Source organism: Heterocephalus glaber, unplaced genomic scaffold (assembly GCF_053883595.1).
Source record: "Heterocephalus glaber isolate CG9 unplaced genomic scaffold, H.glaber_assembly_v1.0 deba00000943, whole genome shotgun sequence".
NCBI lineage: Eukaryota > Metazoa > Chordata > Mammalia > Rodentia > Bathyergidae > Heterocephalus > Heterocephalus glaber.
The window spans coordinates 6382879-6407667 of NW_028258175.1; the positions used below are offsets into that span (position 1 = coordinate 6382879).

Consider the following 24789-nt stretch of genomic DNA (forward strand, 5'->3'; position numbering starts at 1 on the left):
CATTTTCCACCCACAAACAGGTAAAAAAAATGCCCCTAAGAAGAAATATGAAGTAAAAACATAATAGACACTATTTTTTTCTTGAAAGGTTAGCAAAGACTAAAAGTTGAATAATCAACAATGTTGGTTGGAATCTGCAGCCCAATGTGCTTCTATGAATAGGTTTGAATGTTTTCAGCGCTGAATGAGGTCAGAGAAGTTGAAAAACGGGAGGAGAAGGGATTCTTGATAAATGAAGTAAAACAGATGGAAGTGTGTTGAACTACATAGACCACTGGCAACCAGCAACTTTCTATCAACCTTCAAGTAGTTGTTCGCATGGCTCCTAGGCCTCTATGCACTCCAGAAAGGCAAATGTTAATCTTCTCGGTTTATATTACTGACAAATATATAATTGATGCTTTCCTTCCACCATGGTTCCATAAATGCTGTCATCTTCTTTTTTTGGGGGGGGGGAATAAGGAAGATGTTTTTAAATTTTTTCCCCAAATGACATCCTATCTTTGTTCATCCACACAGAAGATATCAAGATAACCTTTAATGTAACTACTGGCATGACCCTTGGGGAACCATTGGAAAATACAGAACCATGCTCTCTTTGAAACACACATCCTTTTCCTAAGCTGCACCTCATTGGTAATTATTGGAAAAAACCCAAACAAACCCGGTCCCCCTATGCAAGCCTGTACAGTGAGTATTCTCTTACCAGATGCATTCCTATGGAGGTCGACATTGCCGTCTCAATCTCTGTGCCCACATCTTCAATGAAGGGATACTCATTCTGCTGGTGAATAAGCACCTTTGCCCCAGTGGAGGACACCAGGAAGGGGTTGTACTCCTCTTCATCAATGTACAAGATGACTTGCAGCCCTGGAGGATGAGGCAGCCCGATGTGGCCAAAGGCCAGAAAAGCATCCCCTGAGGGTGACCCACCCCTTCCAGTGCTTTGGGACACTGAAACCAAGGCCCAGGCATTTCTAACAAGTGAAGGGTGGATGGGGACTGGAAGCTTCATGAGGGTAGGGGTTATGCCTGACTTGCTCCCAGCTGCGCTCCAGGGCTTAGTCCAAAATAGGGGTCCAAACATAGCATCCAAGTCGCAGTTCTTGCTAAACATAAAGGAACTGCTGCTCTGCCTGAGACACAAATCTATGTGGTTCTTTGTGACAGGAAGTTCTGCTGAGCCTCCAAAAAGGCTGTGGAGCTGGTGGTGCTTAAAGTCTCAGGGAGAGCACCCAGGGAGGAAATGAAGCTCGTGCGGCATACGTGGTTCCTGAGCTCACTTCTCTCCTTGTTTCTGGTCTTGCCCTCTGCAATCTGTTCCGCACCCCGAAGCCAGGGGGCCTTTGAAGACTGGAAATCAGGTTGGGTCACTCCCTGGCCTGAACCCTTCAGTGGAATCAATCTGGCCACAAGTGTCAAGGCCAGGATGGTGCAGCCCGTGCTAGTCTCTCCTCTCATCTCCCGCTACTCTTCTCATTCCTCTATCAGCTCCAAGCACACTGGCCTTCCTCCTGTTTCTAGAACACAGCACATTCACTTTCTTCTTGGTGCCTTTGGTCTTGTGTGGGTCTTAACATGGATCGTCTTATCCTTAATTAGCTCCTTGAATGAAGTCTTTCTGTATCTTCTTGTCTCGACTCAAGCCCCATCCTGACCCAGCCACTTTGCTTTCCTCTTCGTTGCTTTCTTCTCCTTGCACAGCTCATGAGGACTTGTAACTAGACAATGTCTATGTACAGTATGTGTTTGCTCATGTAAGGGTCTCTGTCCACTGAAATGTAAGCTCTCTAAAAGTGGAGATGGCATCTGGCTTGTTCACTGGTTTGTCCCTAGCATACGGCAGATACTCAGTACACGTTCGGTAAGCTAGACATGGTGGTACATGATGGTGACCTCAGCTACTAGAGAGGCTGAGGCAGGAGGAGCACAAGTTTGAGCCCCGCCTGGGCAACTTAATGAGAACCTGCCTCAGAATAAAATAAAAAGGGCTGGAGGCGTAACTCAGCGGCAGAGCATTCCTGGGTTCAATCGGAACTTAGGTGCTATTCTGACATCCTCAATCTGTAAACGAAGGAACTGAAGCTCGGAGGGGGACAGTGATTTGGCAGAGGACACACAGCTCTGTGTAGCAAAGCCAGAACTCTGTACCCCTTCACTTTTTGTTCCTAGGCAACTTTTCCCACTGAAGTGTTCACCCTGAATTGTGCTTTCTTGCAGTCTTGGGAGGAACACAGGCTACCCGGTGATCAAGTCTAGGACCCCAAATGTGGATCTCCTCAAGGACAAAGCCTTGTCTTTCCTGATGGGAGCATCTCTATACATCAAATCATGTTCAGTTTGGATAAGACCTTTCGACATTCCTTTTGTGAGCAAGCCAGGCCAACCTGTTGACTTCCTACCATCCCTACAAAAGTAGGATTAGAGTGGTAGTGGTAGTAACACTGGAATAGTAATGATATAGGTGGTGGTAGCAGCAGCAGGAACACTAGGGAGCTAGCAGCAGCAGTAGTAGTAATGCTACAACAATAGTAGCAATGACAACAGCTGGCATTTATTCTGTGCCTGGTGTGTACCGCTGAATTATGCTCCTCCCGCTATTCACACATGGATGTCCTAGCCACCAATGTGATGGCATCTGGAGATAGGATCTTAATTAAGGTTAAAAGAGACTTTAAGGGTGAGGCTCTAGTTTGTCAGGATTGGTGTCATTATGAAGAGAGCGACTCCACGGCACTCTTTCTCCACTTGCAGTACAGAAAAGGCCAGGGGAGGACACAGAGGACAGCCATCTGCAACCCGAGGAATAGAAGTCTCACCAGAAACCAAAACTGCCAGCACCTTGACCTTGAACTTCCCAGGCTCCAGAATTGCGAGAAGTAAATGTTTGTTGTTTAAGTCACCCAGGCTATGGGAGTTTGTTAGGGTAGCCCATGTGTACTAACAGTGAATGCCAGGTCTTATTCTAAGTCAGTGATTAGAGATTCTAAGTCTTTTAGAGACCAAGTGCCCAAACTGCAAGCCAAAACCCACTTATCTATCACAAAGTGCCAACACTGCAATTAAACCTGAATGCCGAGGTTTTAGTTTAGAAAAAACAACTCACACGTTAGCATCTTTTGTCTTAAAAGAAAGACAAAGAACACGTGTGGCGGAGGCTCGCCACCTCTGTTCTAAGTGCTCTGGCTATGAAAGTCTTCCCAGTCATCTGTATGGGACATAGTATTACTACTCTCACCTTTCAGATGAAGGGCAGTAACTTGTCCAAGGTCACACAGCAAAGGCAGAGCTGGATTTTGGCTCCAGAATCTGTCATCTTAACTGAGACAAAGGTGTGTCTACCTTCCTAACTTCCTCTTCAGCACCTTTGGGTTGAACTGTTTAGGAGCCACTTGCCCAGCATTACTCACCCCAGCTACAAGCTTAAACCAAGGAGGTTTCTCAGCAGGAGAAACCAGTGATGTCCCTGAGCCTCTCAAATGTAAAAAAGAAAAGTCAAAAAGGAAAAACAAGACACTCATACCAAAAAAAGGAACCAACAAGGTAAGCTTCTGGTTTGGGGCCAGGTGGAGAGGTTTGCATTTCTTTCCTTTTTTGCCCCCTGGTTCTGAGGAATTGAACCCCAGGCTTTTACACTGAACTACACCCCTCCGCCTTTTTCATTATTTTATTTTGAGACGGGATTTTGCTAAATTCCTCAGGCAGGAGTCCAACTTGCTAGCCTCTTGCCTCAGCCTCCTAAAGAGCTGGGATGACAGACATGGGCCTGGCTAGATTTGTTTCTGGGAAGCACAAGCATCCCCAATTGTCCTGCTGCCACTATGCTTGCTGTTAGAGAGCCCTAGTTCCTCCTCAGGGTGGGTTTCCTTACCGTACTCACTGCCCCCCATGGAGGTGCTGAGCGTGGTCTCGTTTTCTCTGTTGTTGAACGTGTAGCAGTTTCCATACATGGGATGGTGGAAAAGCGTGAAGTTCCTATTGGGGAAGGACTTGGGTCAGAAAGGGCTGGGCTGGGAGCTCCCTCACACATCTCAGCTGAAGTCTAGAAGGGCAGTGCTCATGGGCCGACTCTCTTTGGGGACAATGAATGACAGGCATGACTCACTTTCTCTATTTTTCCTCTGAGAGAATGGCAAACAAAACCTGCCCGTCAGGCTGTCAAGCATCGATGTAGAATTCATCTGTGCTTTCTGTCCTTGCTCTTCACCCCCTCAACATTGTCTCCATTTGGCATTCCTTGGGCCACACGTCTCACTTCAAATTCTTCTACTCTTAAATTTCTCAGCCAGCACTCACCATTTTTTTAAATTCAAATTCCCAGTTTTAAGAAATGATCCTCAGAGGGAGAATTCCTTCATCGGTGACCTTATATGACTTTAGAACCTCAGATTCCAGGCTCTCAATTTTTGCAAGGACAAATGTATTAACTAATGTTTACAAAGGAAGTAAGGGTTGGTGTTGGAAAAGAACAAAGTAACCCCTTCACACAAGCAGGATCCCCTTAAAATATCCCACCTGCTGCCCAGACACCACCAGGGCTGAGGGCTATCTTAAAGGTGGAAAAATCTGAAGGCCCATATATGTGGCCATGGGCCTTTCTTCTTCCCTTCCTCCCTTTCTTCCTTCCTTCCTCTGCACCAGAATAGCAATCCTCCATCATCGGCGTGCAGCATTGTAATAGGTTATATGTGCACTACCAATTACTGTGTATCCTGACGAGTAACGAATGAGTTTGAAAATACTGTAATTTTACACTCCACTCGCTGACCCTAGAGCTAGCTTCCATGGGGGTGGTTCCAGAAGACAGAGAACGAGAAGACCACTGCCTGCTCCCAAGACCTAGAGCCAAGCTGCAGATCCCTGCCAGGGGCCTGGCACTCTGAGCTGCCAGTCTTCAGAAGCCCAGAGCGCAGCCTTCCTCTCCTGACCTGGGATTGCAGGACATCCCGTCAAAGAAACAGGTAACCAGCAGCTCCTCGGCAGAATAGCTCATGTTGATTTTCTTCTCCAGAGGCACCTGGGCCATGATGTTCATGTAGTGCAGCTTGTACCACTCCTGGATGGCATTGACCCCCGAGCTGAAGGTGTACGTGGCACAGTTGGTGGTGTCGTTGGAGGGACACTGTGAACAAGAGGAGATACAAGCTGAAACCCTCAGTCGTACCACCACCCTTTGGAAGGACTGAAAGGGTGCACAATGTGAGACCTCAGGCCGGGGATGCGGGGGAACAGGAAGGAAATGTGTAGCATAGGTAGGTCTCCTCTGACTTTCGGGGCTGGAGAGGTTATTCTCAAGCTTTGAGGATAAAAAAGGAACTGAAGGAGGGACAGAGTCCCACACCTCTGACTCCCTCTATGGTCCTGAGTCCACCAGGTGAGACACAAAACTGGCTTCTTTGGGGTCCCCAAACATCCACAGTTTAGCTGATTTAATGCCACTCAGTTCCTACACAACCTTTCTCATTTCCTGTTATATAAATAGTCTTGAAAGAGGGATTCCAGTCCAGACTCAGACCCTACTTCTCTGTAGGACCTTGGCAGGGCACTATGTAGTATCCATTCAATCACTTATAAAATGCAGCTGAAATATCATCCTGACCAATCATATGCAGTCATGGGGAGGATGCACATTGGAAATGCATAATACTAGGATCTTTATCAGGAAGTTGTGATACAGTCCAGATGTTCTCATCACCCAGGGCTTAGAACCTGACCTGAAAATATGGGCATCAAAAAAATTGATTTTGATATCAAGGACCTAGGAAGACTGAAGTTTCAATGATGTTGAGAAGGTTCATCTTTTAGGATTGGGGACCAATAGCCATTTGTGACTTATAGCAATCAAGACCATAAGGTATAGAAGTAGCTCTGGTCCTCTAGGGGGAGCTGGGGCATGAAGAGGTAGAGTGGTCGGGCCGGGGATTTAGCTCAGTGGTTTGGCCGTCTGCTGTGCAAGCGCAAGGACCGGAGTTCAATCCCCGGTACCCTGAAAAAAATAAAAAGAGGTAGAGTGGTGACAGAGTTTGCTCAGGGACGTAACAGAATTCATTTTTAATAATTGGCTACTTCCCCAAAGCCCCTCAAAGGGGACCAAAGAAGGAGGTGAGAAGCCAGGTTGCAGGATCTCATAAAGGGAAATACTACAGAGAACATCGGCATTCTTGCTGTTGATAGTCTGTTTCTTCCTCCTGGTGTCTGCACCCCTATTTTTCTTGGAGGAATTTTCTTTTGCCTTTTGGATACAGTCTGCTGGTATTGTCCATGATGATCACCCCGTGAGCCAAGGGGTGATCAGGTACCTGAGCTTGGCCAACCAGATAGTCACAAGATGGAACTGGAATCTTGCTTTTTGGAGGCAAGATCTTGCTATGTAGTTCAGGCTGGAGTTGAACTCACTATGGAGCCTCAGCTTGCCTCAAACTCATGGCAAGCCTCCTGCCTCAGCCCCCCAAGTCACAGGCTTGTGCCACTATGCCCAGTTTCAGAATTTGAATCTTAAGCATTAACAAAAAGACTGAAAATAGCTCCTTTCATCCAGCAGCAGTATCTGAGAAGACTCCATCCTTTCTGGCCACCTCAATGCCTAGATCTTCCCTCGTTTTTGTCCTTTGAGAGTTCTATGAACTACTGGTCAGCTCCTACAACATTTTCCCCATGCTTAAAGTTTGCTGAGTAAGTTTCGATTGTTTGTAGCCGAATAGCTCTAACTGGGTGTATTTCTTCCAGGTGGTTCACAGGAGCAAATGGCCACAGAAGAGAGATCTAGGGCCCCATCCCCAGCCCATCCCATACCTCTAACTTGCAAGGAAGTGACTCTTACCAGCTGGAATCCCACTGTTTTCTTAGACTCGTGGATGTGCATGACATTGGACGCCTTGTGAATGATGTTCCCACTGACTTTGCGCTTCCGGCCAGTGAAGAAATCCCTGGCCTTGCCCTTCTCCTTCTCATTGAAGACCAGCAGTGGGATCACGTTGAGGAATTTGGGCCGGATGCCTCCCCAGGCTGGATTCTCAGACTCTGCCCCACGGCGTTTGCGAGACTTAACCTCTGAAAAGCCATACAGGGTCTTCAGCGCCCCTCTGGTCTCCTGATCCAAGTCAGCCAGAAGGTCTCGTACAGCACTATACCTGCCAGTGTGGGAGGGAAGGGTTATAGCGGGACAAGACTGCTCTGCCCAAATGCTTCCAGTTCTGCACATTGTTTTCCATCAAGTGTGTCACCCGGTGCTCACTGTCCACCCTCTTGACCAAGGGGACCAGGCCTTTCGTGACTTGCCCCATCCAGAGTGACTGCTGGCTCCTTCGAAAGGAGAAGGCTCCTGGGAGAGCCCTGTGTGACATCTTACAGCTTCACCTCTGCTATCCCTGTCTGCTCACTCCCAGGTGTGTTGATGAGTTTGCCCAGGCCGGCATTTCTGGAGTGGTGACTGTCAGGTGCTTCCCATAAACCGGCCACCGTAAGGACACATAAATAACTGCTAACCAGCAGTGTCCCCAGGGGGCAGGCTCTGTCTCTGCCCAACACACGCTGCTTCTGCCCGCTGGGTGTCCACCAGCCAGTACTGGGAAGAAAGAATAAATGGCCATTCCCTTGACAGCGTACAGGAACGTGTAAGAATGGTACAGAGTAGACTCTGTGAAGCATAATGAGACCATTTAAAAAAAATAATTCACAATACCCAAAGGCCCCAGGCTCCTCCCTGACTCTCCTCTCTCACTTCTCTCCTGCTCCATGCATAGCAACAGTGTCGAGGGTGCAAGGGTCCAAGTTGCAGAGCCCACCTGGTACTGGCAGTGTGAACTTGAACAAGCCACTTAGCGTTTTGGTGTCTCAGGTTCCTCAGGTTATTGGGGAAGTTCAAAGACTTTCTTATATATCCAAAAAACACACCCCTGTGCATAATGTGTAATTAAATGGTCACTATTTTCAATTATGGTAGTGTAATTCTCTCTGCTAGTAGTTTACTCTTCCACCACAGTTTAAGCTCACTAGTGCAAAGAATGTGTGTGGGCTGTTTAGTTCTAAGCTCCAGAATCTAGCACAGTGCCCGGCAATTGATAGATGCGGAGTAGATGGTGGTGGAACAAATGATAGATGAATGAAGGAGGGAAAGAAGAAGGGAGGAAGACAAGAAAGACTTAGAGAATGAGTTAGACCTGATTGTGATTTTGAGCTTTGCCACCAACTCATCGATGACTTGGGACAAATTAGCGCCCCTTGATAATCTTCTTCCTCCTGTATTTCCTTTCTCCTCACCCTCACTCCTGCTCTGACATATTCTGTTGATTTCCAACCTGCCTCAGCAATCAGCTTTTCACAATTCTGAGCACTCTGATGACCCAGTTAGAACAGGTCCTGCGACCGATGATAGGGCAGCACTGAGGGCTGGTCCAGCCCAGAGCCCAGTGAGCTCAATTAGTGGAACTGGGCTGACTCAGGCGAGGATTCAGAGCAGTGGAAATGCTCCGGAAGTCACCTGGGCGTCACTTCTAAGTCAGCTGGCGCGCACGTTCTGGGGAGTGTGAGGGTGTGAGCTTCGAATGCTGGGAGCAATGGCTGAACTGGGCTTAGTGTGTGCATCTGTGAAGGGCAGAGAGGGCGGATGGATTCCAGTCCCAGCTCCCCACACAGCTGCTCCTTGCAGGCTCCCCTCCTGCCTTCCCTGTGCCGGCCCATCCCCGGAAGTAGCTGATGGACTAAAAATCTTGGCATAGATTTGGAGCCTGAGAGAGGGCAGTTCACCAGTATTGGCGGTGAATTCAAATTCCTAAAATGCATGTCTGCAGACTGGCGCGGGCTCGCAGGCTGTTCGTGTTTCACAGGGGCTTTGGCATCTAGGGAAGGCAGAGCTCTCCTCCCAGGTCCCCAGGTCCCTGCTTCTGTCCCTTACTTGTAGGGGTTGATATTGCAGATGGTGACCGCAGGAAAATCTAGCTTCTGGAAGTGGACTTTGATGGAGACAGAGACGGTGTAGAAGGAGAAGACGAGCAGGGCGCACTGCCAGATAATGAGGGCCACCGCGGTCAGCGTGCACAGGATCCAGAGCAGGCGCCTGAGGCGGCCGCGGGACACCACAATGCGGCGGCACCCGTGGGTGTTGGTGTTCATGCAGTACCAGTGCATCAGGTCCTTGATGGTGGGCGCCTGCGGGCCTCTCACCGGCAGATTCTTCTTGATTTTGGCTTTGATCTTCTCTCCAGGAGCCATGGCCGAGGTGAAGCTTTGCTGCAGGGAGGGAGGGGAAAGGCAGGTGAGTGTGGACCTCCTTCCTCTCTCCCCTGTGGCTGGCTGGGTTGCATTCTGAGGCCTTGGCCCTTTCTCCGGGATATTTGTTTTGGGCCACCGCAGCTGCCAAAGAGGCTGCCTGCTCCTCTTACCACCCCCTGGCCGAGCCTTGTGGGGCTGGGTGAGGCGAAAAGCCGCGAAGACCGACTGGACTGGCTGAAGGACCTTTGCCCTGGTCCCTGGGCAGGAGCCCTGCCAGTGACCCGGTGGGCACTGCCACTCGCCCACTCCCTGAGGGCACCGTTTTGATCTCACGATGCCCCCTGGTGCCTGGTACGGTGCGTGACACAGCGGACGCGCTCAGCTAGGTGTCACTGACTTGAAATCTGCCAGGAGAATTTCCTGGCAGCAGCCTGAGATCAGGTTCCGGGCTGGATTGGCCCCAGCCCTTCTCTCTGCTGTTTTCTTCCAAGAGGAATCATTTCTATTTCATTTCTTCGCTTTATGGTCAAGCTCTTAGTGCTTCTTGAGCACCTGATGTAACAATATCCTAAGACTGTGGCCGCTTAATATTTGCCAAGCTGTGCTCCATATCCTTGATTTTAAGATATCATAAATTTGGAGAACACACCTTGATTTAGTGACAGCTTTCAGGGAAAGTATTAGAAAACAAATGACACGTTCGTCGATGTGCAGGGTGCATCTCAGTTACAGAAATCTTGCAGTATGAAATAAACTTCATTTTAGAAATGAACTAATACTGTACAGTGCATGTATAGACTCGTGTTTATAATATATAGTCTCATCAGTCTCAAATATATGCATCAGTCTCAATGCTCTATATAAATATATACCTAGTCTCTATATATTTCATTTCGTGTTTCAGAAATTCCGAGATGTAGGCACACTGTTATTATCTCCTGTTACAGAGGAGGAAAATGAGCTCAGAGAGGTAGAGTGACCTATGCAAGATCACATAGCCGGTGAGTGGGGGAGCTGGACTGGACGCCTGCAGCCATGGCCACTGTGGTATTTGTCCCTGAGGGGACCAATAGTGGGCTGGAGCTACCACCCTCTCCCATTAAAGCAAGCAGTTGATTAGTAACATCTGGGATTACACTTGGGAGGAAAAAGGAAGGACTTTATCCTATTTAATTTCCAAACTCTGGGTAGTGCAGGTGACTGTTTCCTAAGGCTTGTGAGCTCCAGTATCAGCAGCCGGGGTACACGAAGACTGTTGTATATGCCTCCCAATTTCACAAAGGAAAACCAGGACGTCTGATTTGGAGCAGGGGATACAGAGCAACCCCTATGTCCTCCGAGGGCTTGTGTCTGCAACAAGGACACCGAGTGCCCTGTTAATTCTTTCAGCAGGCCTCTAGACCTGTGGAATTACTTTTTCTCCACCCAGAACCCCTGAGATACGGCCCCAAACTGGGAGCTAGAGGTCTTTCAAGGTTATGACACAAGTTGGTTTGTGGCAAATAAAAGAGTACTGGGGAGAGGGAGGAGGCAGCCAAATGACTCTAAACTCCACAGACCTTTGTGATTTATTTTGCTGGGAGGAAGAAAATCATCTCTGATCCTCAAAATTATGCAATTATCCTCTTGGCAAGAGGAATGTAATTTGTTTTATTTCATCATTTTAAATACTGCTCATCTCCACTGCTTCCTTTACAACAATTTACCCCCCAAAAGCAAGAGTTTGTTTTTTAAACTTAGGTCTAGGTTCGATTCCTTGTCAAATACAACTGCAGCCCACGGACGGTTTCCTCCTCTGGGAATGCTCGCCAGAAGCATGATTCTGGACACCCTTGTCCGACTCTGTCTTCTCACTGGAGACAGGTCCCTCTGTCCACTGTCCCTTCCCCAGGACTCCCCCCATCCGAGCGGGTCAGGTAGCAAAGTCAGAGGAGTCCTGGAAACACTCACACAGACAATACTTCAACTTCAGAGCAGAACAAGGTTGCAGCTACTACGAGGTTCTGCACCCGATTCAATATCATGCCTGTGTGGAAGGACTGGTAGCCAGTGCAGAGCACTCACTCTTGTACGTCCTTCCTAGGCATTACCTCATTTAATTTTCACAGCAGTCTTCCGAGGTAGGCATCAGAATTTCTCCCATTATACAAATGAAACGGATTCTGAGAGGTTAAGTAGCCACCCGAGGACACAGTAAAAAGCGGCTGAGCTGGGATTTGGCACTTTTTCTGCTAGCTATGCTTTTCTTCAAATAACGATAGTGACACTGACCAAGCGGCACGAGCAGCAGCTGTTATTATTAGCTGATCCAGGGACCTGTGTCTAGGCCTCCCGTCGGTCCTCTTTACACATTACCCAGTTTCGCGACACATTTATACTATTCGCCTTTCACTGAGGAGCAAACTGAGGAGCAAACTGAGGAGCAGAGGGGTTAGCGATTTGCTCCAGCCCACAGTAGGAGGATTCTGACTCCGGAGCCCCCGGGCTCTGGATGGCGCGCTCCTTACCTGCCCGACCTTGCTGGCTCCCTGGACCGCAGTGAGGGAACGTGGAGCTCGGGGGAGGCGAACGGTTTGCGCCAGGTCTAGGGCGGGTGGACGGGGAGTCCGGCCCGGCGCGGGGTCCTGCGGCCGCGCTGCGCAGAAGTCGCTGGAGCCCGGGCTCCCGGTGCACCAGAGAAACCCGGCCCGGCCGCCCAGAGTGGAACCGCCGGCGCTGGCCCCCGCTCGGCTCGGGCAGCCGCTTCTCCCCGAAGCGGAGGAGTTGCACCCGGGCCCCGGGAAGGTGCCCACACTCCCGATCGGCCGACCCCACCCTGCCGGGCGCACCTGTCAGTTGCGCGGGGTCCGGGCTCGCGTGCACACGACCCGGGCGCTCTACTCCTCTCACCACGCAAGCATCTCCCGGCCCAAGGCCAAGGGCTCTTGTGGTCCGGACCCGGGCCCCGCCCCAGGAACCTGCCCCCTGCAGGCCCGCCCCTACCTGCCCAGGTGCGCTCCCCAGGCCGCCGCCACAGGGGTGGGCCACGGGCCAGCAGCGCCCCCTGCCGTCCCGAGGCGGCTCTGCGCCCCAGCCGGGCCGGCGCCTGCTGCCTCCCTGAGGCCAACGAGCGCCCTGCAGCCCCAGCCCCTGCCCGGCGGGCGGCCGGTGTGGAGACTCCGGGTTTCCAGCTTCCAGGAGGCGCGTCTGTTGCTGGCTCAAGAAAACTGACTAGCCAGAGAGCTGCCCAGCTGGGTGGAAACGGAGGCATAATGGAAAGGCAATTTAGAGAAGGTTCTCAAAAAACAAAAACAAAACAAAACAACCCCCCCCCCCCCAACTCCGCAATTTTTTCTTACAGTACATATTCACTGTGAAGAGTAAGGATGATGATCAGCGTCTCCCACTAAATTAGCACACTTAACGGTAAGGTATTATTTGGTGTGTTTCCACCCATGCATGTTAGTTAATACTGCATACATATGTGTCTGTGTACTTATGATGGACTTTTGAAGTACATACTTAAATTTCTTAAGTTTGTTTTAATGACGATAATCATATTCTCATTGTCAAATGGGGCCAGCTTGGTTTTTTTTTTTTTTTAAGCTCATGATATATATGGTGTAATTTTTAAAAACACACAATGTTAAACTTTTTTAAAAAATTTATTACAGTAAAAGATATATTGCCATCACCCCCTTAAAATATTCCTCTTCCCTTTGGACACACGTATCCCATCATTCCTGTCACTTTCTGAAGCGGTTTACAGTTTATGTTTAAGAGAATCTCTGGCAAATAAAAACACTACTGTGCGTCCTCATTCAACTTATTTACCTTATTTACTAGATTTGGCACCTGTGACTTCTGACTCTTCCTCAAAGTCAAAATGAACATGAAAGGTAAAGGTCTTGAATCAATTTGGAACATCGAGGTAACCATGGTGGCACAAGTAAAGACATTCATGAAAGAGGACTTCCAGAGCTGCTTCAGAAAGTGACAAGGATCGGGATAAGTGTGTTCAAAGCAAGGAGGAGGATTCTGAGGGGGATTAATGGCAAGGTGTCTTTCACTGTAATAATTCTTAACAATTTAAATATGCTTATAGTTTTTGATCACACCTTATATTACAGGCAACTTTCCTTGCCAATATGTAGGTTTACTTAAGTATTGCATTAACATAATATATTTAATCAATTTTTTATGCAAGTTGGGCATGGTGGCTTGCATAAACCAGACCTGTATTCCCGACACACAGGAGGCTGAGGCAGGAGGATCACAAATTTGAGCCCAGCCTGGGCAACTTAGTGACTTAGTAAGATCCTGTCTCAAAACAAAAAATAAAAATAAAAGGGCTCAAATGCAAAGTCCCCGGGTTCAATCCTCAGTACAGAGTAAGTGTGTGTGTGTATTGTCTAAAAATGTTCACTAATATAAAGTAAATTGTTCTCTGTCTAAAATCTTCATGTACATATCTAATTATTTCATTGGGATAAATTCCTACTAGTGAGACTTTTTTCTGTTGATGTATTTTCTCACTTTAACCAGCAAAACACAAAGGACAGTTAAAAGAGCAGGTTACAAACAGTATATAGATGGGAATAATAATAAAGTATATTGTATATAAAACTACCTCTCTCTCTCCATATATATATTAAAAATATATATTATGTATTTAAAATATATACTTACATATATTTAAAAAGAGGTTATCTTGGGATAGGTTTACATATAAATTTTTTTTACTGGCCTGTGTTATTTTGTTTTGTGTTTTGTTTTGTTGAAAGATGTATAGGCTCTATGTCATAAAAATAAGAATGTTTTTGGGAGATGGTAAACTTGTTGAAGTCAGGACTAAACTTTGAAATCACACCTATGTCACTTTCTTTTTTATATCACTTTCTTTTTTAAAAATCAAATTAAAACTTACATACAGTGAGATGTACAGATCTTAAGAGTGCAGTCAAAGTTTTGGTAAATGTATATATTTATGTGGTCATCCCCATAATAAGCCTATTGTTATGGCTGCATCTAGCTGTCCCCCTAAAGCCTCATGTGGTCATAGGTGGAGGTTTTGAGAGGTGGCTAGATCTAGAGTGTGTGATGCTGGGATTAGGGGTGTGTGATCACTAAATAATTTTTATGAGGCTTTATTGTCTTGCATGGGGTATTTTCCTACACCTTAAACACCATGACTAGAATAATGAAGTTGATTGATATCTTGCTCAATTTTTTGCTGCTATAAAAAGTAACACAGCCTGAGTAATTAATATAGAAAATAAACTTATTTCTCACAGTTCTGGAGGCTTGGAAGTCTGATGTGAAAGAGTTGGCATCTAGGGAGGGCTTATTGGTTCATCATCTCATTGAAGAAGAGTAAAGAAAGGGCAAAAGAGAGCAAGAGATCAAACTCCTCGCTGCAAGTCCTTTTATATCAGCCTTCATCCACTTAGGAAGTCAGAACCTAATCACCTCTTAAAGCCTCATTTCTTAGCACTCTCATCTTGGGAATTGCGTTTTTAACACACACTTTTCTGGGACACCATAGCAATAGGCGTGGGTTTGGAGTACATGTTCAACTCTGGATAGTGTTAGCTTCACTTTAAACACATGGTCTGAGAATAGGGAAGGCATGGTCCCCACAGCAAAATCATATTCTGGGTTGGAAAAACATATAACTTTTATAATTTTCCCGCTTTTGCCTTCTTTGGCACTTGCAACTGATAACTGCCTCAGTGAAACACTCGCTTCTCTTGGCTTCTCTGGTACCTCACTTTCTGTAAAGTTTTCTTGCACTCATTAAAATTTTTGTAGTGCTTCCGTAGAGTTCTAGGTTTTAGGGACTCAGGAAACTAGTTATGAGAGACAGCAGGAGATCTAAAATCTAGAGAATCAGAGGAGACCTAAAGAAACCCAAGAAGGCTTAGTTACAGCAAAACAAAGGCTTGAGCCCAAGAGTAGGAACCTAGTGGGAGAATAGCCAAATTTGACTCTTTCCAGGATTCCTGCAGCTCCGGAGCGAGTTTCCTTCAGTTCTTGCGGATATTACTCTAGCTCCCCCAAGATGACATGAAGGCTCTCTATTCACATACGCTCACTGTCTCAGTTCCCTTTTGGGGACTTCCTATCCTGGGCCAAGGGTCTTTAGATTCTCTTGTGGGAATTTCGTAATCACTTTTTGGCAATGATTACACTTCTCTCGCAGGCAGCTGGATTTCGAGGATCAGCACCGCGGACAGCAGCCACAGAGCTGAGGTTTCTCCTGTGTGGGAGATGATGATGGGATCTTTATCTTCCACAAAATGCCATTCCCAATTTGCAGGTAGATTCAGTGAGAAGCATGAAAGATTGCGAGGGAAATCTTCCAGCCATCCTCTTCAGTCAATATGGATGAGAGAGATGGCTATAGATTGGCCTTAGAACTAGAAATGTGCAGTCAATTCTTGCCATCTATGATATTTATAGATAAAGTTGCCACAAACACGGAATTGGCCAATACTGGGTGATTGTTCCTAGGGCAAATATAGAGTTAGGTGTGCAAGAGCCTCTGGTTGGAATATTTTCATCAACTAGCCCACACCTCTGTGTGCCCATTTTAAGTGACCTCACTTAATATGAAGTTGATTTGTTAATATTGAACTCATATTCAACAGCATTATAATTCCAGTTGTATAAAGCCTATGTAACATGCATACATTTTCTCAGCACTTCAACACTATTCTTGGAGGTCATTGTAAAAACAAGCAAACAATAAAAGCAACAAACAAACAAACAACAAAGGTGGGGAAATTGTGGCACTAAAGAAGCTACAAAAAGGGATACTTGTATCAGATCTAGAACTAGACAGAGTACTCCCTTCTTTGATCTCAGCTGGGAATATTCATGTTGGACAGCTCTAATATTTTGCTGCTTTTTGTATGTCTATAAAAGCACTTCAATAATTGATGTTATAGAGTTATAAATTTTACTGGTAGATGAATTTTCAAACATTAAATTTATTATTTAAACCAATTTGAATTCATTCCTCATCTCTCAGAGTTTCCTGCAGGTCTCAGTATACAAAAGATACTGAGAGCCAAAGTCCTTAAAATACCCATAAGACCCCATGTGATTTCATTTGCTCTTCCTTTTCTTGTGTTTTAGGGTAAACAATTAGGTTATTCATTTGAGATATTTATTCTCTAATGTAGGTTTTTACAGCTATATATTTTCTTCTAATGACAACATTGACCACACATCATGTTTGATATGTTATATCTTCATTTTTAATCATCTCAGAGTATTTTTAGTAGTATCTTGCTTAATTTTCACTTATTTTTTAATTTCCCCAATTTTTCTGTGACAGACTTCCAATTTCACTTGAATGTGGTTGAAGAACATACATTTTATGACTTCAATGCTTTTAGCTTTTGGGGGGCTTGTTTTATGGCCTATTGCATGGCTTATCCAGGAGCCCTCCAGGATCTTGGACCACTCAAAGAGTTGCTATTCTAACCTCAAATCCTACTATTTGCCCCCTTGTTTATTCTTCTCCAGCCACACTGGCTTTCTTGCTACTTCTCAAATGTGTCTCAGCTATTCTCATCTAAATGTGTTGGCTTTTGTGCTCCCCTCTTTCTAGCATGGTTATCCTCTTAATTTTCACCTAACTTCTTATTTCACCTCCTTCCCACATTTGGTTGAGGGTCATCTTCCCAGCACACCTATCTTGACCAGTCTATTTAAAATTTCAATGTGCCATATAAATTTTATGTTCTCCTTTCCTGCTCTGTTTTCTCCATAGCATCAATTTTCAACTAGCACACTGCATTTATTACTTGTTTGTTGTCGGTCTCTCCCCATTAGAATCAAGGCTCCTGGAGAGGAGGCATTTAAAAAATTTTGTTTACTGTTCTATCCCCAGTGGAGAGAACAGTGTCTGACCCAGAGTAGGGGCACAGTATATATTTTGTGAATGAATGAGCATCATAAGAGAAGCAGCTCCAGTTTGGATCAGGGTTGGGTGACTTGGCTCTAGAAGGGTATGCCTGAGGAAAAAGGGTTATTTCAGAAGAAATACAGGCTGGAGAGTGGAATTGGCCAGTAAGAAACAGGTATATTATGATTTGTGCATCACATGGGAACTAGAATTTGCATGTGAATGACATCTACGGGGCCAGCGTCACAGGTCTGAGCCTTGTGCATTTGCACAAGGTTCCACTCTAAGGAGGACTTTTATGTTTGGTTTCCTGTTTTGATGTCATCATCTTGCAAGTTTGAGGAATGTTTGCATAGCAAGAGCACTACATTTTTATTTTCACTGGGTGCTAGTCTTAGATGTGCAGACTTCTCCGATACAAGGACATTGATAAAAGTGGAGAATTGCTACAGAAAATATTAGTAGAATCCTGTGGAGTTGCAGCTTTCCCAGCAGGGAAGGAGTCAGTAGTCAGAGTGAGCATGGGCTAGAAAATTCAGGTTCTGGAGGGAAAAAACATGTAAGCTAACACTGACTAAGTTTTAATAGACTTGGGTTGTTTTTACTGAGGGGAAACATACAGCAATTAGCAATATATTGCAATAGAAATATGTGAAATATTTATAACATGTGTGATATAAATTATGTAATGTATGCATTTCCAGGCTGGTCTACTAATGAGGTTCGTCTGTTGCTCCATGGATTGATCAGTAGCTTACTGAACAAGTGATTGATCTTTATATGTTTATGAGCATTCTTAGCAACTAATTAATTTAGATTATCAAGAGGGAGTTTTGCTATTTCAATAGCTATTAATGTTTTTTTCAACTATCTCTTTTTTAAAAAATTGGAATGTACTTGAATTTTGTTTCATAATATTAATCATTGTAACCCCACTTATCCCAGACACAAAATCCTGCTTCATTATTAGAAATTTTGCATATTCTTTTAGACTTAAAAGTTATTATTTAAATATTATTCAATTTTTAAATGGAAAACATGTTTTTACTTAAATGGGCTATGTTTTCCTGCAATCTTATTTTTCACTCAATTACAAATTATAATAGTGATCCCGTGTAAATCCATTAAAAGACATCGTATTCATTTTAATGGCCACATGATGTTTCTAATTTCTATTGATCTACAGATTTTTTTTTCCTTCTTCTATTCAGCCAGTAATTTCTCATGAAGATATGATGCAAGCAAGTGAAATTTTCTAAAAATGTTGAAAGTAAAGAGAATAGCTTTTAAAGAGTCTAGGTTTTCTCCAAATTATTCTGATTAGATTTCCCCCCTCTAACTGAATTCAAGATACTTAATAGAAGATTTCAAATTTTGTCTTTCAAGACTCTAGCCATAATGTTATTGCCCCCATCCCGGTGTTGGGCAGGATGCAATTAATTCAGATTACATTTAGCTATGATTCCATTTGTATAACATTCCTAAATTGACAAAACTATCAAGACAAAGCATAGACTGGTGCTTGTTAAGGACAGGGGTGGGGGTAATGCAGGGTGGATGTGAATATACTTGGCCATCAGGAAGGGTTCCTTTGTGCTGATAAACCAGGTTTATATCTTGATTGTAGCGTGCTTATGTGAATCTATACATGGGGTCGAAAATGCACAGATGGGGCCAGGGATTTAGCTCAGTGGTTCCGCCGCCTGCCTCGCAAGCACAAGGTCCCAAGTTCGATCCCTGGTACCGAGAAAAAAAAAATGCATAGATGACCCCCATACACACACACACAAATGAACATCTGTTAAAACTGACAAAAGACAATGTTATACTAATACCAATAATTGCCTGGTTTTTATATTTTATTTTAGTTATATAAAGATGTAACCATAGGTAGAAGCTGAACGAAGGGTTCAAAGACTTTACGTACTAGTTTTGCAACTTTTTGTGAGATAAAATGTCAAATTCAAAAACAAAGTTTAGAAATTAATGATCCAAGTTTTCATCTCCTGCCTGAACAAAAGCAGTAAGTTAAGAACCTAGAGGGAAGAAATAATAAAGAACAGACATCAATGAAGTAATAGAGATGAATCATTTATGTAAAACCTTGATCTCTGTGGTGTAAGACCTTATTCCTCAAGATTATTTTGGCTGTCCTAGGCCTTTTTCATGTTCTCATAAAGTTGAGAATTAATTTGTCAAATTCCACAAAAAACATTTGACAGAGAATTTATTTGTTCTGTAGATCAATTTTGTGAGAACTCATATCTTTGCAATATTTTGTCTTTAACCATTAACATGGTATGTTCCTCTATTTATTTAGGTTTTCTTAATTTTTCTTAGCAATGTTTCAAGGTGGAGACCTTATGTGTTTCTTGTTAGATTTCTTCCTAGTTATATGATAGGTTTTGATGTTGTTATGAATAATTTTGTTTTTAATCTCATTTTCTACTTGTGTGTTAGTAGAGCCCGGAAGTTAGTGCAGTTGCTCAAGGATGTCCTTGAGAACCTGTCTCCTCGAGAACTTGCGCCATCCTGAGTTTGTGGCTTCTTTTGTCCTCAGGGTCACCAGATTGCTGCTGCATCCTCTGAGCTGAAATCTGCTTTGTTGGGAGGAAGAAAAAGCAAGTGACAAGTAGAAAATCACTAAGATCAGAAAAAAGTATTTTTCTGGCAATTGCTGCATACTTCTATTCCATTTTGATCATTGGAACTGTATCTGGATACTCCCGCATGTGGAGCAGATGAAAATGGGATTTTTATGCTGAGTGCATTGCTCTCCCAAACAAAATCAGAGTTCTAGTCACAAAACATAGAGAATGGATATTAGGTGAGAAACTGGCAATGACAGCCCCAGTGTAGAAAAGGATTTAGCCCTTTCCTAGAGCTGTTCAGTATGTTTTATGTTATTATGAATAGGTAGGTAAACATTACTACACTGATCATATTGCTCTTCTTGCTCACCTATATTCTCCTTGGAGGGATGGAATCTTACTTTTACTGGTTTACTTTTCTGTTGTTGTCATTAATTCTTTCTAAACTCTCCAACTGAACTTCAAAATTCTGCTAAAAGTGTATTTTTCATGCAGTCAGATGTGTCAAATTTCCTTTTTTTTTTTTTTTACCTTGAACATATCTAGACCCTTCTGTAATCTTTCTCTGAAATGGTTGTGAGCTAAGCATTCTAGTTTTTTTTTTTGCATCTATCTATGTTGGTATTTTTGTATCCTGGCTCTCCCATCAGTCTTTATGGCTTGATCTCTCATTTTGGTTGTTTATATTTTCCAGTAGAGTCTTGACAAAGAAGTCATAGCAAGTCCAGTTTTTGAGGCATTGCATGAAAATGACTTTATTCCATCCTTATACTTATTTGATAGCGTGGGAATCAAATTCTAGATCATGAATAGTATTTCCTCATTATTTTGAAATTATTACTCCATTATATTTAGCTTTTTGCTTTCGGATGTCTGATAAAATTCTAATATTCACTTTTCAATGTGACTCTGTGGGCTTTCTTTTTTAACTATGGATATTTTAAAGATTTCTTTTGTTTTTTGTTTTTTGGTAACAGGGATTGAACTCGGGTTCTTGTGGTTGTGAAGCAGGTGGTGGAACCACTGAGCTAAATCCCCGGCCCAAGATATTTTTGTTTTTGGTGTTCTAAAGTTTCCCAATTGCATTTCTTCACACAGCCCTTTGTAAAACACATTGCACTGGATATCTTCAATCTGGACACTCATGTACTTCAGTTCTGGACATTTTCTTCTATTACTTCCTGGTGGAAATTACTGCTGTCTTTAAACAATTCCTTTCAGTGGATTATTGAAATTTAATGAATTAATTCTATAATTCTATTATCTTTCTGTTTCTCCATCTGTTTTCTGTTTTATTCTGCTTTCTAGGAGATTTCTGCAACTTTATCTTCCAACTCTTTTTTTCAATTTTAAATTTACTCTACCCAATATTTAATTCCCAAAGCCATTTATATTGTCATTTTTTCTTTACAAAAATTCAGTAGTATATGTTTGCTGCACATAGTGATCACATTCATTGAGGGGAGTTGGTACACATACATAAGATATTTTAATTCTTTTTACTTCCCCTTGCCTCTCTCCATTCCTTGGTTCCCTTTCCATATATTCTTATTTTTTAATCATGTTTTTAATAGATGCCATATATTTTCTTATCTCTTTGGATGTGTTAAGTATAATTTTTTTTTAAAAAAACCTTCCTTTGGCTGTCTGCTTTGTCTAAATTTCTTCCAAATTTCCTTCTCCTTCTTCTCCTCCTCCTCCTTCTTCTTCCTCTTCCTCTTCCTCCTCCCCCTCCCCCTCCTCCTCCTCCTTCTTCTTTTCTGATTGCTCATTTTGCCTATATACCAACGTTGGGGGATTTTCTGACGACTGATGATCATGAGCTGATGATGTGCACCTGAGAACTTGTACTATTCTGAGGTGTCAATTAAGATAACTAAGAACAAACTAAAAAATTTTAAAATATGGTGTTAAAATATTCTTTGATGTCCCTTCAATATTTGGTCCAAGGAGACTGCCTTACCAGCCTTACCCTAGATCTAGACTGGCCCTTAAAATATACAGAATTCCCAGGGTTGCTCCTGAGATTCATTCCTTCACTTGCAGGGATGCTATAGTCTTGACTGCCCTTCATTCTCCCAGCCTTGCTATGGTGAGGTAAGCCTCAATTTCCCTCCTTCCTATTTGAAATCCACAAATTGATTTCAGTTTTCCTGATGGTACCTTGATTTATAAAATCTCTCATTAACTGGATTCTCCTTTTCTGATATCTCTTATGTAGATTCACATCTTTGTTCAAATGCTTTTACTGTAATTTTAGTAAAATGTTGGTGAAGAGCAGAAAAATTGTATATATTTACCTTACACTACTTTTCTAGAAATTCTTCCTATCCTCTGATTTTATTTCCAAGGCTCAAATCATTCAGACAATCACATATGACCCATTGCATTATATCCAAATAATAACTAACAGAATCTTCTACAATTTCATCTTACAAAAACTATGAGGTCCAGAGGGACAACCACAGATGTCCAGGGTCAGGGAGCCATGGTCAGGTGGGCAAGAGGCACCCAGAGTGTTATAAGCTGACTGGCTTAGGCCCCAGCTCCACGACCAGAGGCCAGGTCCAGCCTGAACTTATGTGGAGTTGAAAGCACCAGAACCGGCACCCTGCCCTAGTCCTACAGCAGGTTGGCTGGGATCATCCAGCACAGATCTGGGCTCTGGCTGCCTCCTTTGTCCGCAAATGAGAACAGAACAGAGTCACACCCTGGATTGGACACTACCACAGAACTGTGGACCACAGAAGATAACCACAGGTTTGAAATCACAGAGAAATTTCTCTTTCTTTCTTCTTTCTTTCTTTCTTTCTTTCTTTCTTTCTTTCTTTCTTTCTTTTCTTTCTTTCATTGCTTGCAGGCTATTTAGTGGAGGTGTTTTTTTATTATTGTTTTTGTTTTTTCATGAGTGTGAACAGGTGTTTAGTTTTTTTTGTCGTTCTTTTTTCTGTTTCTTCCTTCTTTCTTGCCCCCTGACCCCCTTCTTCACCAGTTTCCTGAGGCTTGGATAATCTTTCTTTGTCCTTCACCCTTGCTTCTAATCTCTTTCTCTTCTTTTATTTCTCTGTCTTTTCCTCTTCTTCCCTTAGGGGATAATTTTCTCCCCTTAGGGTAAAATCGCTCCACTGAGTGGATATTCACTGTATATAATTTTTAAATTTGTTTTAGATTGTGCTGCATAATTATAAATCTTGTACCTATAGTTAAAGGTTTGTCATTTTCCAGACTTTGCTTGGTGCTATTGTTATTACTGATTGTACCACTTCAGCCAAGGTGACATAGTTGTTGTTGTGCTTTTGTTTTTTTTTTTTTTACCGGGAATCAAACTCAGGACCTTGTGCTTGCCAGGCAGGTGTGGCACCACTGAGCTACCTCCCTGGCTGAGGTGACATAGTTGTTGTGATCAGTTGTTCTTTGTATGCCAATATTGATATTGTCTGGGTAAAACGATGGTAAATAATACCATAGTCCAGTACCAAAGAACTAGATGCCAGACCAAACAGGCAACAACTTCTCATCCCTAATAAATTAGAGAGGAAGGATCTTGGGACAGACTCAAAAGCCAAAAGCCAGCTACACCTAGAAGACATCTCTGAAAAATAGTCATTTCCTAAAGAGGTCTTGATAATAGTAATAAAGCTACCTAGAAAGCAATTTAGAAGCTTCAATGCAGAAAACAAACAAACAAACAAAGAAAATGAGAAAACACAGAAGCAAGAAGCAACCCATAATCCCCAACTAGCCCAAAGTAAATCAAGGGGTCACTGAAATGGAAGAAATCAAAAGCCACCCAATTAAATTGTATGAAATTATAGCAGCAGAAGTAACAAAGTAGATAATAAGTCTCTTGACAGAAATAAAGCAGAGATAATTAAAGAATGACCATAATGAAGGAAATAATTAGTGAATCTAGAGTAGATACAGATAAAAAATATAGAAGGGGTTAGAAAAGACATGGAAATCATGACTCCCCAACATACAAAAGCACTGAATTCCATAGAATGGACTCAAATAGAAATTCAGGAGATTGGGCCGGGGATTTAGTTCAGTGGTACCACTCCTGCCTCACAAGTGCAAGGGCCTGAGTTCAACCCCTGGTACAAAAACAAAAAAAAGAAATTCAGGAGATTAAAAATTCTACTAAAGTATATACAGCAGAGTCAACCAATGTAAAGATAGAATATCATATCTAGAAGACAGGGTTATGGTTGGCAAACAAAATGAAAGACCTATTAAAAATAGCAAGGGACCACAACAAATCAATTCAACAGCTGCTAGACAATGCAAAGATTAATAAAGATGAACTGAAATCAATGAAAAATGAGAAGATAGCACCAAGGGCATAAAAAAAACTTGTTCACAGAAGTAATGGCAGAAGACTTTCCAAGCATGGAAAAAGAATTTGAGATACAGATAAGTGAGGCATATAGAACTCCAAATAGTCATGATCAGAAAAAAACTACACCAAGGCATAGAAGAATCAAGATTCCAGAAACTCAACACACCTTATGATGGGCAGTGCATTGTGTACCACAGCTGTTACCTGATGGTGGCTGGGGCCTGGGTTGGGGGGAGAGAGAAAGAGAGGGAAGGACTGTGGGGAGGGGAGAGATCCCACAGTCCTTTTCTTCAAGGTCACATCCCCACTAATCTAGAACCTCCCACTATCCCCCACTTCTTAAAGGTTTCTACCACTTTCCAATAGTGAGTTTTGGGGGGACATTTCAGATCCAAACTATTGTAGGGTGAGAGGAACCAGGTCAAGGAAAAGGAAGTCAAGTGACAACAGAATTTGGAGCAAGATCCTGGGAAGAGTATCTTTAGCTCAACCCTTCAGGGAGCTCTGGAATATAAGTTACACCTCAGAATTTGTCATGACCAGAGTCAAGGATGTTGGTTTTCTATACTCCTGCAACCAACTGTCACTGGATAAGAACCATACCAGGAGACAAACCCCCAGGCTCTTCCATCTCTCCGAGAGCATCTGAGAGGTAGTGTTGGTAGCCTGCAAGCAGTCTTCATAAAGAGAGTCACAGGCACAGTCATTCAAATAGAGCACATGAGAGCTGAGGGCCGGACACACAGAAACATGAA

The 24789-nt window shown here is 43.5% G+C and overlaps 1 protein-coding gene across 3 annotated transcripts in view; it reads right to left on the minus strand.

Annotated features, from left to right (window-relative positions):
* Positions 1–12143, minus strand: part of Scnn1g (sodium channel epithelial 1 subunit gamma) — a 28586-nt gene extending 16443 nt beyond the window's left edge. The window contains exons 1-6 of one of the 3 annotated variants that reach the window (XM_004855937.4): positions 11718–12115; positions 8894–9228; positions 6821–7130; positions 4929–5122; positions 3872–3975; positions 707–870 (exon numbers count right to left, since the gene is read on the minus strand). In XM_004855937.4, the coding sequence (XP_004855994.1) occupies positions 707–870; positions 3872–3975; positions 4929–5122; positions 6821–7130; positions 8894–9210 (1089 nt within the window). In that variant the 5' untranslated portion in view covers positions 9211–9228; positions 11718–12115. Of the gene's footprint in view, positions 1–706; positions 871–3871; positions 3976–4928; positions 5123–6820; positions 7131–8893; positions 9229–11717 lie in introns of all 3 variants that reach the window. The other 2 variants (XM_004855938.4, XM_004855939.4) reach the window with 2 other exon arrangements.
* Between the last annotated feature and the right edge of the window lie 12646 nt (positions 12144–24789).